This window comes from Periplaneta americana, chromosome 7, assembly GCF_040183065.1.
Source record: "Periplaneta americana isolate PAMFEO1 chromosome 7, P.americana_PAMFEO1_priV1, whole genome shotgun sequence".
Lineage (NCBI taxonomy): Eukaryota > Metazoa > Arthropoda > Insecta > Blattodea > Blattidae > Periplaneta > Periplaneta americana.
In genome coordinates, this window is record NC_091123.1 from 66,427,081 (window position 1) to 66,442,409 (window position 15,329).

At 36.5% G+C, this 15,329-nt stretch overlaps 1 protein-coding gene across 2 annotated transcripts in view; it reads right to left on the reverse strand.

The window, feature by feature from the left end:
• The window catches only part of su(r) (dihydropyrimidine dehydrogenase su(r)), an 87,932-nt gene that overhangs the window by 67,158 nt on the left and 5,445 nt on the right, over positions 1–15,329 (reverse strand). Inside the window, exon 1 of one of the 2 annotated variants that reach the window (XM_069830840.1) lies at positions 7,681–7,838. The exons of the other annotated variant lie outside the window; for it this stretch is intronic. Within the exon in view, the coding sequence (XP_069686941.1) occupies positions 7,681–7,731 (51 nt within the window). The 5' untranslated portion in view covers positions 7,732–7,838. Of the gene's footprint in view, positions 1–7,680; positions 7,839–15,329 lie in introns of those variants that run through there. 2 annotated transcript variants of the gene reach the window in all.

Consider the following 15,329-nt stretch of genomic DNA (forward strand, 5'->3'; position numbering starts at 1 on the left):
TGCTTGGGAAAAGTGGCATAAGTCAGTTTCCACAAACTTTTTTTTATTAATTTATTGACAACTTACGGAACATCTGAATTCTTGGGAAAAGAGACATAAGTATTTCTCCCATTACAATAATTCATACAGAAGAGAATCAAACAGACATAAATCAGTGTGAAGACAGTTTTTTTTTTCTTCTCCTGTAAAATTAACATTTTTGACTTGTGCCTCTTTTCCCGAGTACTACAGATATGATAGCGTGAATTCGAAGTTAAGTGGTCGTAACAAAGTCATTGAACAGTATAAGCATTTTATATAGGTACATTTTTCACTCTCTTCTTTAAAAAAAACACGCACACGCACGCGCGCGCGCACACACACACACACACACACACACACACACACAAACAACCACTCTGTTTGCAACATTGTTGCAAGAACGTTATCAAACTTTGCCACATGTTTCACTGTCACATATCCACAAGTCTGCCAGGTGAATGAAACTGGCAATTCATAATTGGTGTAATGTCATTATGAAGCCCCTATCGTGCAATGTGTCTGGAATGTTTTCACAGATAATTTTATGTCTGAAATACTCTTCTAGGCTTCGCATTATAATTTTATATTGCCAAAAAATATACACATCCAAGGGATGCACAAATATTGTAGTTTTTGGAGGGATAATTTCTGTTTCAATTGTTTTACCATGTAAAGTATTGTTTACTTCATCAGTAAATATAGTGTCCTCTATCTGACCACTCCACGAATCCATAAGTGTGTCTTTCTTAACATCCGGGAGAAATACATCTATTAATCATCTTCTCGCGTGATTTTTTTGTTAGTTTACCGTAACTACTTGCATCGGCCACGACACTAAATGGCTTATCTTTGTCTACACGTTTTTTTTTACTTTAGGTCCAAATTCCGCTTTCGGTTCTTGTAAGCATATGTACAGTTCATATCTATGGAGTTGGACAGTGTACGCATGAATGATATGCCATGGATTGCACTACTACTGTATTAATGTGAGTTAAGAGAGAAAAAAATAGACTAGAGTATTAATGAGAGAGCTGTGATACGGTGTCGCGGAACTATGAGGATATGAGTGCGCACAAAAAGCAGTATAAGTAGCAACGATTTTCAGTCAATATATTATGATGTATACGAGGAAAAGGCGAAACGAACGACTATCACCACGTTTCTTAACGAACGAAAATTAGCTTAAATATGCATTTTCATTGAATTCAAGCACCGTGATCTGGGACGGTTGCCTTGTAAGATTGGGGAATTCAAATAGTATTTAGTACAACCTATACATACTATACATACAGAGTGTAGGAGTATAAGTGCCGTCCTTTTCACAGTCGTCGGGGACGGTCTACAGGATCAAAAAATGTCCATACAACATAGGGTCAAAACTTCTTAGTTTTCCCAGAAAAAAAAAATTATTTTCTTATTTTATTTGCGTTATAGGCCTACTGCTTATATCGTTAGTAAAATTACAAAAATAATTACATCAGCAGATATAACTAGCAAAGAGTTAATATTAGTTTAAATAAATATTTGTGTTCTATTACGTTTTCGTGAAATTAAATAAAAATGCATGCTTAAATTTGTTAATATTCTGGCGTGAGAGACGTGGCAACGTGTTCAGCAGGCAGTACTCTGCACAGACGTAAGTACGAGTCAGCTGAGTTCAAGCTCCCTGTCCATAGGTCTACTGCCGAGCGAATGGCAGTTCAATATAAGGTATTCGATAAACAACTTACAATGTCATTCACAGTTTAGGAATATCATATGTTATTAATTTATGGAGAAAGTCGTCGTAATTCAAGTGAGGCAAGAAGGATGTACCGTCAACGTTTTCCTCAAAGAAGGTTACCTAATCGGCGAACTTTTGTAGCAGTTTTTCAACGATAATTAGAAACTAGAAATCTCTTACCCCGTTTCGAAAATCACACAACCAGAAATTTGTTTAAAAATGATACTGCTTTACGGAAGCGGGAGAGATTAAAATGCTGCATTAGAAAAAAAGTTCGCGCGATATTATGCAGAAAATCATTATTGTTTATTTTTTAGACTACAATAAAAAATGGAGCAATATTGTTACATAAAATGTAAATTTGATAAAATGTTCTATTAATGAGATTGAACGTTTGTATTTGCTGCTCGTTTTATGTAAAAAACAGTATAGTCATAGTTCGCTCCTGCATTAGAACAGAGCATCTGTTTTGTACTGGTATGTCTGTACCCGCTTGAGCTGTACTGTGTACTTCTAAATTCCCTCTTTCCCGCTTGAGCTGTACTGTGTACTTCTAAATTCCCTCTTTCCCGCTTGAGCTGTACTGTGTACTTCTAAATTCCCTCTTTCCCGCTTGAGCTGTACTGTGTACTTCTAAACCCCCTCTGCCCAATCCAGCAACGTTGCAAAACGTCTAATATTGTAAAGTTCAACAATTAGTTAAATATTGCAATTAGAAAAAAATTGTAAGAACATTTTATCTTCCTTATGACATGAATAATCATCAGTTAAAATAATACCTCTTACGCTCTGTATAAATATATTTTAGAATCAGAATTTTCTTGTCGATCTATTATTTTCTTTAATTTTCTGTTTCTCGGCATACAAATAATATTTTGTAACTACTTTACAAATATATAATACAAATACTCTGCTGTAAATTAATATAACCTGAACATTCTGAACCAAATCGTAAAACGATTTCGTATCTTCATTTGCCAGCTGTAACATCAGAGTGCTGGAAGCACTTCTCACTTCTCCCTATCCATTTCCTAACCTCACTTTTCTTTTCCGTTTCCATCCCCCCCCACTATTATTAATTCTTGAACAACTCTGGCCATGGCTTCAACCATTCCCGCTTCGAACATTTTCTTGTGATTTTTTTCTCTTGAACGGAGGAGAGACCCAAAGGCTTGCACTGTAACCTGGGACTTAGTGTGCTTACCATTCCTATTCCGTGAATGATTGAGCGCCCTTGTACAAGTACAGCATGCCGCACAGTGAACTTAACCCGGACTATGGTATGGATGATATGTGAATTAATGATGGCGAAATGAGTCCGAGGTCCAACGCCGAAAATTACCCAGAAATTCTGCTTCAAATGGTTGAGGTAAAATCCCAATCAGACAACTTGTCCCAACCAGGATTCGAAGCCGGGCTCGCTCGTTTCACGGTCAGACGTGCTAACCGTTACTTCACAGTGGTGGACATTTCTTGTGATAATATGGTCTCACTCATGTAAACATGATAATAGTAACGATAGCAATCGTGAGAGTGAACTATCGCCACTCTTGTAATAGTTACTCTCATGAAAGAACAATCGCCGTGTAAACGGGGCTTTCAGTCTGAGAACATTAGTAAAAATATGTGTATATAAATTAAAGAATACTAATTATTATACTGAAGCAAGTGTTAATAATTGTTTAATCTATACCCCTTTCAATTTGCGCTTAAGCAACGTTGCATAGTTGTAATGTTAAGACGCAGTCGCTGTTAGTTATAGTAAGTTAAATAGGTCCCATTACACGCGTCCAGAGAAAATATTGTAGCCACGAAGATGAGACACATGAACTAAGTCGCTTGAAAACCACTACAGTACGAATTGTAATTGCTTAAGTTCTCACTTCGTAAGTACAAGAGCAATGACCAGCATATTGTTTAATGGATAGACGCTACTGCATCACCTAATGTAAGCATTGATATCACCCTAGATCATATATATATGATCTAGGATATCACTAACGTACTTCGTCCGGCAGCATCGCTTCCCGCTATTCATCTCGTAACAAACAATTATTATTATTATTATTATTATTATTATTATTATTATTATTATTATTACTTACTTACAAATGGCTTTTAAGGAACCCGAAGGTTCATTGCCGTCCTCACATAAGCCCGCCATCGGTCCCTATCCTGTACAAGATCAATCCACTCTCTACCATCTTATCCTACCGCCATCAAATCCATTTTAATATTATCCATCCAATTACGTATCGGCCTCCCCTAAGGACTTTTTCCCTCCGGTCTCCCAACTAATACTCTATATGCATTTCTGGATTCGCCCATACGTGCTACATGCCCTGCTCACCTCAAACGTCTGGATTTAATGTTCCTAATTATGTCAGGTGAAGAAAACACTGCGTGCAGTCCTGCATTGTGTAACTTTCTCCATTCTCCTGTAACTTCATCTCTCTTAGCCCCAAATATTTTTCTAAGAACCTTATTCTCAAACACCCTTAATCTCTATTCCTCTCTCAAAGTGAGAGCCCAAGTTTCACAACATACAGAACAACCGGTAATATAACTGTTTCATAAATTCTAACTTTCAGATTTTTTGACAGCAGACTAGATGACAAAAGCTTCTCAACCGAATAATAACAAGGCATTTACCATATTTATTCTGCGTTTAATTTCCTCCCGAGTGTCATTTAAATTTGTTACTGTTGCTCCAAAATATTTGAATTTTTTAACCTCTTCGAAGGATAAATTTCCAATTTTTATTTTTCCATTTCGTAGAATATTCTGGTCACGAGACATAATCATATGCTTTGTCTTTTCGGGATTTACTTTCAAACCTATCGCTTTACTTGCTTCAAGTAAAATTCCCGTGTTTTCCCTAATCGTATTATTATTATTATTATTATTATTATTATTATTATTATTATTATTATTATTATTATTATTATCATTATTATTAGAGCCGTAGAATAAAATTAAAATTACCGTATGGATACCAAACCAAAACTTACTGAAGAAATTAATTAAAACTAGTGTAAAAAAATCAAATATAAACTAAACCATAAATCACATATTACATTATGTATTTATTTATTTACTTATTTGTTTATTTATTTATACAGGGTGAACCGTAAGTAATATCATTAATTTCAGAGATTCATTCTTTGAGATATTTCAAACAAAAAAAAACGTTTAATACACTTTTACTCGTTTTTGTTTCCTTTGCGAGATAAAAATTGTTTTATATGAAATATTTCATGGAGTGTTTTGGGAAAGCCATTGATTTAATTCCCAATATGCTCAGTCAATTCAAGGGAGCAGTGTATTATGATGATAAATTATTGAAAAGAAAAATTACTTTTGCCCTTCAGATGTGCAGAAAATTTATCCGAACAAATGTAACATTTTAAAATTCCTTTTCAGAACGAGAAGTCATAGATTTGTGTGTCACATACCCGGCGCTACGGTGTCCTTCCAAAACTCCAAAATTATTCTAGTTCTTATGTCTTTTGGAAAAGGTAGCGCGATCAACTGGGAGCTTGCCTTACATAATCCGTCACTGAGCAATGCTTACCTTACTCTCTACACGTACCAGAAAAAACATTATATCAGTTGGAGTGGCGAGGTAAAGAGCAGTCTCTTACAAAATTAGTTTGATTGGTTGGATTTTTCCGAGGTTTTCCCCAACTGTAAAACGAGTAACGAATCCCCGGTTCTATTTCGCCAAATACCACATTAACATCACCAGTAACCTCGCAGGAAGTAGTAGTAGTAGTAGTAGTAGTAGTAGTAGTAGTAGTAGTAGTAGTAGTAGTATAGGAGGTCGTAGTAGCAGCAGCATCAGCAGTAGTAATAGTAGTAGTAGTATAGGAGGTCGTAGTAGCATCAGTAGTAGTAGTAGTAGTAGTAGTGGTAGTAGTAGTAGTGGTAGTAGTGGTAGTAGTAGTAGTAGTAGTAGTAGTAGTAGTAGGAGTAGTATAGGAGGTCGTAGTAGTAGTAGTAGTAGTAGTAGTAGTAGTAGTAGTAGTAGTAGTAGTAACAGTGGTGGTGGTGGTGGTGGTGGTAGTAAGTATAGAAGATCGTAGTAGCAGTAATAGTAGTATCAGCAGTAGTAATAGTATCAGTAAGTGGTAATTGTAGTAGTAGTAGTCCTAGTAGCAGCAGTGATGGTAATAATAGTAGTGGTAGTAGGTAGTATAGGAGGTCCTAGTAGCAGCATCAGTAGTAATAGTAGTAGTATCACCAGTAGTAATAGTATTGGTAAGTAGTAGTAGTAGTCCTAGTAGCAGCAGTGATGGTGGTAGTAGTAGTAGTAGTAGTAGTAGTAGTGGTAGTAGTAGTAGTAGTAGTAGGAGTAGTATAGGAGGTCGTAGTAGTAGTAGTAGTAGTAGTAACAGTGGTGGTGGTGGTGGTGGTGGTAGTAAGTATAGAAGATCGTAGTAGCAGTAGTAGTAGTAGTATCAGCAGTAGTAATAGTATCAGTAAGTGGTAATTGTAGTAGTAGTAGTCCTAGTAGCAGCAGTGATGGTAATAATAGTAGTGGTAGTAGGTAGTATAGGAGGTCCTAGTAGCAGCATCAGTAGTAATAGTAGTAGTATCACCAGTAGTAATAGTATTGGTAAGTAGTAGTAGTAGTCCTAGTAGCAGCAGTGATGGTGGTAGTAGTAGTAGTAGTAGTAGTAGTAGTAGTAGTAGTAGTAGTAGTAGTAGTAGTAGTAGGAGTAGTATAGGAGGTCGTAGTAGTAGTAGTAGTAGTAGTAACAGTGGTGGTGGTGGTGGTGGTGGTGGTGGTAGTAAGTATAGAAGATCGTAGTAGCAGTAATAGTAGTATCAGCAGTAGTAATAGTATCAGTAAGTGGTAATTGTAGTAGTAGTAGTCCTAGTAGCAGCAGTGATGGTAATAATAGTAGTGGTAGTAGGTAGTATAGGAGGTCCTAGTAGCAGCATCAGTAGTAATAGTAGTAGTATCACCAGTAGTAATAGTATTGGTAAGTAGTAGTAGTAGTCCTAGTAGCAGCAGTGATGGTGGTAGTAGTAGTAGTAGTAGTAGTAGTAGTAGTAGTAGCAGCAGTGACAATAGTATTAGTAGATTGTAATAACAGTAGTAGTATAGTAGCAGTATTTTATTTATCAATTCTTTCAATTGAAGACGTTATTCAACGTCCAAATTCAACGTGTGAACGAGGAAATAAATTAATTTGTCTGAAACCATTTATAAAGGAAAGGATAGAATTTTTTACGTTCCGTAAATCTATGACGCAAAATCTCATCTTTATTTTCTTCACGTAAATAGCAGCGTCGTTAAATAATGGCTTAAACATTAATCACCGTTTCAACTTACACGACCGTCATTTTATGTATCGGTATTTTACGCTGTAATGTTGATATTCTATAATATGTCTTCATATATTTTTAATTTATTGAGCGCCGTTCGTAGTGATTTTTTTATAACAGCATGATTGTCTGCATAAGAGTAGAGGAGAAAAACAATCAAAGTAACAGTTCTCTTAAGGGTGACATCATCTGATTCAGTATATTACAGCAAAATTACGTGTTTTTCTTGTCAAAATTGGTAAAGGAGAATTACCACCACGGATACAGTCATCCATTGTTCCTTCTTCATTAGAAACAGCAATAAATTTTGCAGCAATATACTGAATTAAATGATGGCATCATTGTTAAGATAATTGTGACTGTTTTCCCCTGTACTCTGCTATAACTCTTTTTTTTTTTAATGTTTCATTCAGAAGGCTACACAAGAGTGTTTGTTGCGATATCAATTTATTGTACGACATTAGATTTCTTTTCTAAGTACCATTTTACAGATCAGAAAACTATAATAAAAAGTATTTCCGGTATTTTGTTTAGAGTGTCATTAGACTGTTTCCCAGCTCCCTACGACACACTGACACATTTCTTTGAATGTATTTTCTTACCTCGATGTCGGGAACCTCCTTGCTGAGCAGGGACTTGCACGGTTTCTCCATGTCTGCACGCTGCGCGCTCCACACTGGCACTGATCAGCTGACTGCTGTGCTATGTTCTCTTCCTAGTCGGAGCGTGCGCGAGGTCGTGGTGCACCTTACAGCATTCCACAGACTCGATAAGCAATTTATGTTATGAAGGCTCTTATCAAGGGCATCAGCTGATTCGATTACTCCACCCTCTTATTTCTCTTGTTTACAGTCACTCGGACAACATTAATTTCCTTTCTTCTTAACTTACAAGTTGCACATGATTGGTATCGGTTTGGCGTAAGCTTTTCGAGGACCGCACAGCGATCCGAAAGAGCAGAAAAACCGCCAAAATTTCGACAGTAAATATTTTTTATAAATTCATGCAAATAATATTATGACTATTTCAACGCATTTAGACTTTTAGAGCTTATTAAAGAGAAAGTACTTTTTTTTTTTTTTTGCCTCAGTAACTGTATTACTGTCATATCAATTACGCATATATTTAGCTATAAATTTAAAGTTTAATAATACTTTATCTCTATTAAAATAACTATTTTAATACATGAACAATGTTAAGTACATTAGCATGCTTTAAAACTCATTCCACGTCGCTGTTTTCGCCCCCTTCGTTGTCCTCGCCAGACGTAGTGTGGAATAAAAACTAGAGAGGCGGAGAGAGAACAGTTTCCTTGGGGGGGGAGGGGGGCGCAAAGCAAAACCATAGATCCCGATATAACAAGATTATGGGGAACATTATTTACCTTCTCTCCCCATTATAACTTCACCATGGTACAGTATATCGGAATTTAATCATTTAATAAAGGTATTTTTGGGGGGCATATTTCTTACAGGTCCCGCGCCCTGGCGTCGTGTCTAAGGCATCTTGCCTAGGACTCGCGTTACGGAATGCGCGCTGGTTCGAGTCCACATGGGGGAAGAAATTTTCTCATGAAATTTCGGTCAGTGTATGGGACCGGTGCCCACCCAACATCGTGATGCACTTGGGGAGCTACGATAGGTAGCGAAATCCAGTTGCGAATGCCAGCTATAACGGCTGGGGGAATCATCGTGCTAACCACACGATACCTCCATTCTGGTTGGATGATCGTCCACCTCTGCTTTGGCATGTGGGCGTGAGGCCAGCAGTCGGCTGGTCGGTCTAGGCCAGGGAGCGTCAAGTGACTACACTCTGGTGCGTACGTACAAACCCTCAAGCCCTGACGTACGGCTGCGGGCAAGGGTAGCTGCTTCCACAGTGGAGGAGCTAACAACTTGTATGAGAACCAAATTTGTGATAAGAATGTAAATTAATTTCAGCTTTTAATTGAAGCACACTTTTACTGTTAATTGCACTATACTGAAAACGGTACTCTACACGATTTGGTACAGTTAACTAACTATATACGAAATAAATTTTTGCATGTTTGCACAACAATGAAACAAAACAAAATATTCACTTTTGTACAGATTAACATACTACTAAATAAAACTCTTCACTGTTTGTCTTCTTCTCATTGCTATACAGTTCAATTAACAAAATAAAACAACAGTACAAACGTTGTTACTCAAATCTCTGATAATAGTACTTTTTCTTATACATCAGAGATCCGCGGCGATTTTTGCATTTTTCTGTAAGTAAGCAGCTATTGTTTTAGTATCATCCAATCGCAAACATGCTTTCAGTGTTCATCACTTAATTGGCTTCTGTGACGTGACTTTGTAAACTTCATTAAAAGAAATAGTGTTTCGCATACGTAGGTTGTCCCGAACATGCACAACGTTCTTGCAACGAGATTGTACAGTTTAGGAAACCTTTCTCGTGGAAAACAAATATAGAAATGGTTAATACTTTTTCTGTTTTGATACTTATCCTTTAGCTCAATATCATTTTGTCAATCAAGTATTTCTAATTGTAGTTCAGCAGGAATATCGAGACTACTCACTGACAAAGGTGTTGCAAATATCTTAAATTGTTGTTCAAGTTATCTATTTCCTGATATTTACGTTCGAAGTCTTCGCACAATTGTTGCATTATTCTTATATATTCTTCCATGTCCAAGGCTTCTAACAGGTTTCCCATGTACAGCCATAAATAAGGCAATTTCATTCCTATGTGCGAGAAAACGTTCCAGAACTTTTCCTCGACTTCACCACCTTACCTCGGTGTGGTAGAGTAAATCCCCATACTCACTGTTAATTTCATCAAGTAGTGCCCTGAACTCCATGTGATTAAGTCCTTTAGACCTTATGAAATGAATTGTTCGCACAACGACATCCATTATATTGCTAAGGTTCATGTTTTTTGCACATAAATATTCCTGGTGCAAAATACAGTGCACCGCTGCCCTCAAGCGACCTCGATAGGTTCCACCACTGATAGACTGCAGCGTGCAAAAGTGTACTGCCCGCAGTGGAAGCCCTGAGCAGGCCTGTACGCCCTCTCGCGATCTTGAGTCGACCTGACGGAGCCTGGTCTAGGCCCTTCACGGGCTGTAGCGCCACGGATTATTATTATTATTATTATTATTATTATTATTATTATTATTATTATTATTATTATTATTTCTTACAGTGTTACATCCATATCCGCGATGTTTTGGACCGGATTGTATAGGGCTTGAACTGTAGGTCTACTACAAATTATAATAGGGCATAACTTTAAACAATCTCCCTATTTTTCTCTCTCATACATAAACACATGTATACAACAGTAACATTAAGTAACAGTGCTAACAGAAACTTTTTTATCTGGAGCTTATCTTTCTGAAGATATCATATGAAATGTAAACTCTAATTATTTTACTTAATCTCTCGTAAAGTTTTGCACGTTATACCGGGATCACTTTTCTTTTTTTCTGCATTGTTCTGCAGTATGTTATTCATATTTCTCCAAGTGGCGGCTTGAACACCTGCAGACTTCCAACACATGAGTACAGTGAAACATTGCAGTACTTCCATTCCTCAGATGTGTTATAGAAATTATTATACATTCAGAAATTTAAAATAAATATTACAGTCCAGACACATGATTTGAAGACATTAATTCGTCAATTTAAACACAGGAACTAACCATAAACAAAAGCAAGGAAAATCTTTTGAATTCAGTATTTTCTAACGTTAATAGAAAAAAAAAAAAGAGTTCAGACAAGTTGGAGGGGGGGGGGCATGTCCCCAATAACTCCCCCTATGCTAGACATATCTCAAATGGCGGCTCTTTAAAAAGATTAACTACATCAGATGGAAGAGATTTTCCAAGTTTTCTTCGCAGTTTTCGAAGTGGTGTGATGACTGGATCTGAAGTAAGCATCAGTCTTAAAAAAGTATTCGTTTGTAACAACCCTTTAAGTTTTTCTTGAATGGCGTTCACGGAAGAATTTAATATCCTTATTTTTGGCTTCTTGAGCTTCTGCTGACAAATCGGAAGAAGTGCGGCAGAAACGACGTAAGTCCCATGAAGAAGAATTACTGGGTAACTTTCGGCGTTGGACCTCGGATTCATTTCTCCATTATAATTACACCACAGTCTAGTAACAGTCACGAAGCTCAATACGTAGTAAATATGCATCCATAGATAATTTCTAACCACTAGGATCGCTAATATCGCCTCATTACAGACAATACGAAATTGTACCGGCACAGTCAATTGTTCCTAGTACCCTCACAACTCAAGCTTCGTGACTGTATATACTAGACTGTGATTACCAGGGAAAGGGATTTGGAGTATTATAAAGAATGGTGAAACGTAGTATAGATATTCGTAGCTCAGTGACTGTCAAGCGAGCTGCGTCACAGAGCATGGACGAGTACAGTTCACTTCATATAAACTTACACGCAACGTGCTATAAACGTATTTCAGAATAAACAAATGCAACAGTTTAATGACATATAGTGGCCTACATACATAATCTGCATTTCATTTTGAACTACATGTGTTTTTCTTGGCAACACACAAGACACCAATAAACAACATTACAAACATACATAATAAAATCTCAATCTCTGCGTCCTGGCGTGTCAGTGGAAATATTGATGGCTGATAGTTGTCTTCTGTATGGAACTCGCTTCTGAATATGTGTGTTTTTCTGTGAGGAGCGTGTTAAATTAAAACCTTTATTCACAATATCATGAAATATGATAATATGTACACAACGTACACTACAGTATTTAGAATATATATATATATATATATATATATATATATATATATATATATATATATATATATATACAATATATACTACAATATTTACAACATAGCCTAATAAAGTATCATTAAATATTGAACAAAATGTAGAACCAAACGAAATGGTATTTTCAATTAATGCTATGTTTTGTTGATGAAACAATAATTATTCCTGCTGTGCCTTGTTACAATAAATTGTAAATATCATTTTCAAATTTTCAAAACACAACTTTGCTCTGTTGCAAGGAAGGAAATTTTTGAACATGGAAAAACTCCGCTCTACATCTGCAGAGACAATTGGAGAGTACTTGAAACAAGATACGTCAATTAAATTCACATGTTGAATAACGTCATTGGGACATGTCTTTGTTAGTACATCTGAAATCCGACTAAGAATACTGTAACCATCATTTGTAATCAAAACTCTGTTCATTTTTTCACCAACACGTTTTCCTACTTCACCTTCTACTGCACTCAGTTTATTTACAATAGTCCCATAATATTTATTTGCTCAACTAGTTCTACTCCTGACTTTTCTAACCGAATGATGGCATCCGGTAAATATAAAAAATTTGACTTAATATCCATGACTTCTTTTTCGATTGTTCTATCATTTAGCAGTTCCTGGCGTATTTGAATCGCAGCCGCGTCATCGGGATTGAAAGACTGGACCACTTTCTTCACAGATTGGAGGTGATGTGCGTAATATTTGCAAGCTTCTAACCATGACTCCCATCTCTTAAGAACTGGACATGTGGGGAGCGATAATTTAGGAAATTGTTTCCTGAATTTTGATACTCGATCTGGAGCTTTTACAAATATAGTCTTTCAATTTTGTACTGTTAGTTGGTTTCACTTTCGGCATTGTACAGGGACATCATTTTATTTTTACTTGCATTTTTATTGTACCTGCATTTCTGAATGTACTTCACTCTCACCCCTTCACTAATGTCCTTGCTCCCGTCAGACACACAAACTTACGGCCGCTGTTGCATTCGAAGTCTTCAAGCAGTGAAGTAAACACTGCAGTGTATAGTGTGTTTCATAAATATGGTTGCGTTTTCTATAGAAGAAAGAACCTATATTAATAATATCGTACTAAAAATTATATTCAAGAAACGATAAATTCAATTTCATAGAATATGCTTCAAAATGTTTTTAATAATATGCGTACTGAATTGAAGCCTGCATTGTAATGCACGGCAACCATTTTCAGCAACTTGTTTAAACATTCAGATTAGCTTTTTTTGAATTGAGGTGGCTAGAAGCAAACGAATGCTTGTGACATTTGTAATAACATGAGTTAAGTGCATCCAGTGTAAGAAAAAGTATCTAAAATTTTAGTGGCAAAGGGATATTTTAATCGCATCACACATTAAAATTTAAATAAAAATTTCACCGATTTTACGAAAGCTTAAATATTTAAACTCCATTTTCTCAAAAGTAACTTAAGTGCACTTACAGCCCTTTACTTATGAGCCCCTCAATTTAAATGCACTCTATATTGTATGTTAACACCAATAATTAATATGCTAAATAAAGTAGACATTACATAACGAACATAGCCGCCTGGAAAGTTGAGTTTTTGAAAAAAAAAAAATGTTACTACTCTACTGTATTTTGATAAATTCCGTAAAAGTGATGATCAAACTGAAAATCGTAATATCGTATTTCCCTACAACATAAATGGATACACTACTTTTCTCTCCTCCTATACCCAGTAAAATGATTTGTTTACATATTACACTCCTGTAATGGAAGGGGGCAACAGTGTTTCCGAGTATAGGCAGGTTAATGTTAAAAATGTTGGTAAAATAAAGTGATGTCCCTGTACCTGCACTTCACTATGCTGAACTGCAAACCTGCACGTTGACGTTCATATGCGACAACTGTCCCGTTCACCTGTTGTTGACGTGCAGAGAGCTCCGAGTATGTCATGGAGGGGAGGACTTGGTAAAAAGGGTTGTAAACAAATGGCTGTGTAGATGCCAATACTAGCTTTTACTGCTCCAAATTCCGTTCCCTAGTGATTACACTTCCTCCTGTCTCTCTTTCATCATCTCCATTTCTTTTCTAGGTTTCGGGCTTGCTCTGAAGTAGAATCGCCTGCGGGCCGCCGCCGAACTTGGAAAATTAAATTATGTTTTATTTAACGACACTCGCAACTGCAGAGGTTATATTAGCGTCGCCGGTGTGCCGGAATTTTGTCCCACAGGAGTTCTTTTAATTGCCAGCAAATCTACTGACGTGAGCCTATCGCATTTAAACAATGACGTTATAGTTACTTACCTAGACACACAGCGAGCGCTGCTGTGCTGTACAAAATTGAAACCCTTCGCGCATAGACATCACTATGGCAAGTGTGCCATTTAACAGGCGGTTGTGATAGTGTATCCAGTGTGCATTTGAGGAATCTATCATAATGATGCATTTTTGTAAGGCTTATAATTGCACAAATCGCTTCAGGAAAGGCTACAGCATCACTTTTCTTGCATAAATAACGATATTTAAATACATCTAATAGTTTAAGGTGCAATTAATGCAGGCAATAAATAGCACTTTCATGTAGATTGAATTATTCTGTTAGCTTACACTAAAACTATTTCGGCAAACATATTGCTGCTATTTTTTTAATATGATACAAACATTATTATAAAATGTGTTATTTTTAGCTTTCCCCCTAAAAAAAATCAGAACTACTGTTGCGATTGGCTATCTGCCATTAGAAGAGATAATTTTATTCGAACAAATTATCACAACATAAATTGTATTCTGAACATTTCACAGAAGATTGCTTCCGGAAATCACATGAAAAAAAAGGAAAGTCACGCAGTTTCATTCCTCTTTAATTTTTCAGAACATCTTATGCTGATAGGTTCATTGTTGAAACAAGTTAAGTTCACATAGACCTAATTTCCATTGGCTTGAACTTCATCATTTGAAAGTATAGGCTATTTAGTAGAATTTCTTTTTTTCGTGATATAATATTATTTTTAGGTAGGAAAACATCCTACGAGGATTCTGAAAAGTACTGGAGTCTAAGAACCAGACAATGTAACTGCTATTGCGAATTGTTCACACGTCCCTGATACTACTCGTATTAGTGCGGAACACAATTATATGCTCAGTCAAAAAAAAAAAAAAAAGATTGAGATTAATGGAAAAGGTGAGTTATAGAAAAGAATGAACAGATTAGGAGTTTGAAAAATGAAAATCTGGCTTGTAAAAGAAAATGTGACAGATTGTTGTTTAGTCAACTGTCCGAAGACAGTAGTAGCGCTACGCACTGTGGCCTCTTCACTGGTCTCACGGTAACTCGTGGGATCGGGGTTGAGAGACCGCGGAAAGGTAAAGGAATCATGTAGGCTGTAGGGGAGTTCGGAGGCGGCGCGAGGGGGGTCCTAGGGCATGCACATCATTTCATCCCAGGTAGTACAATGGGCCC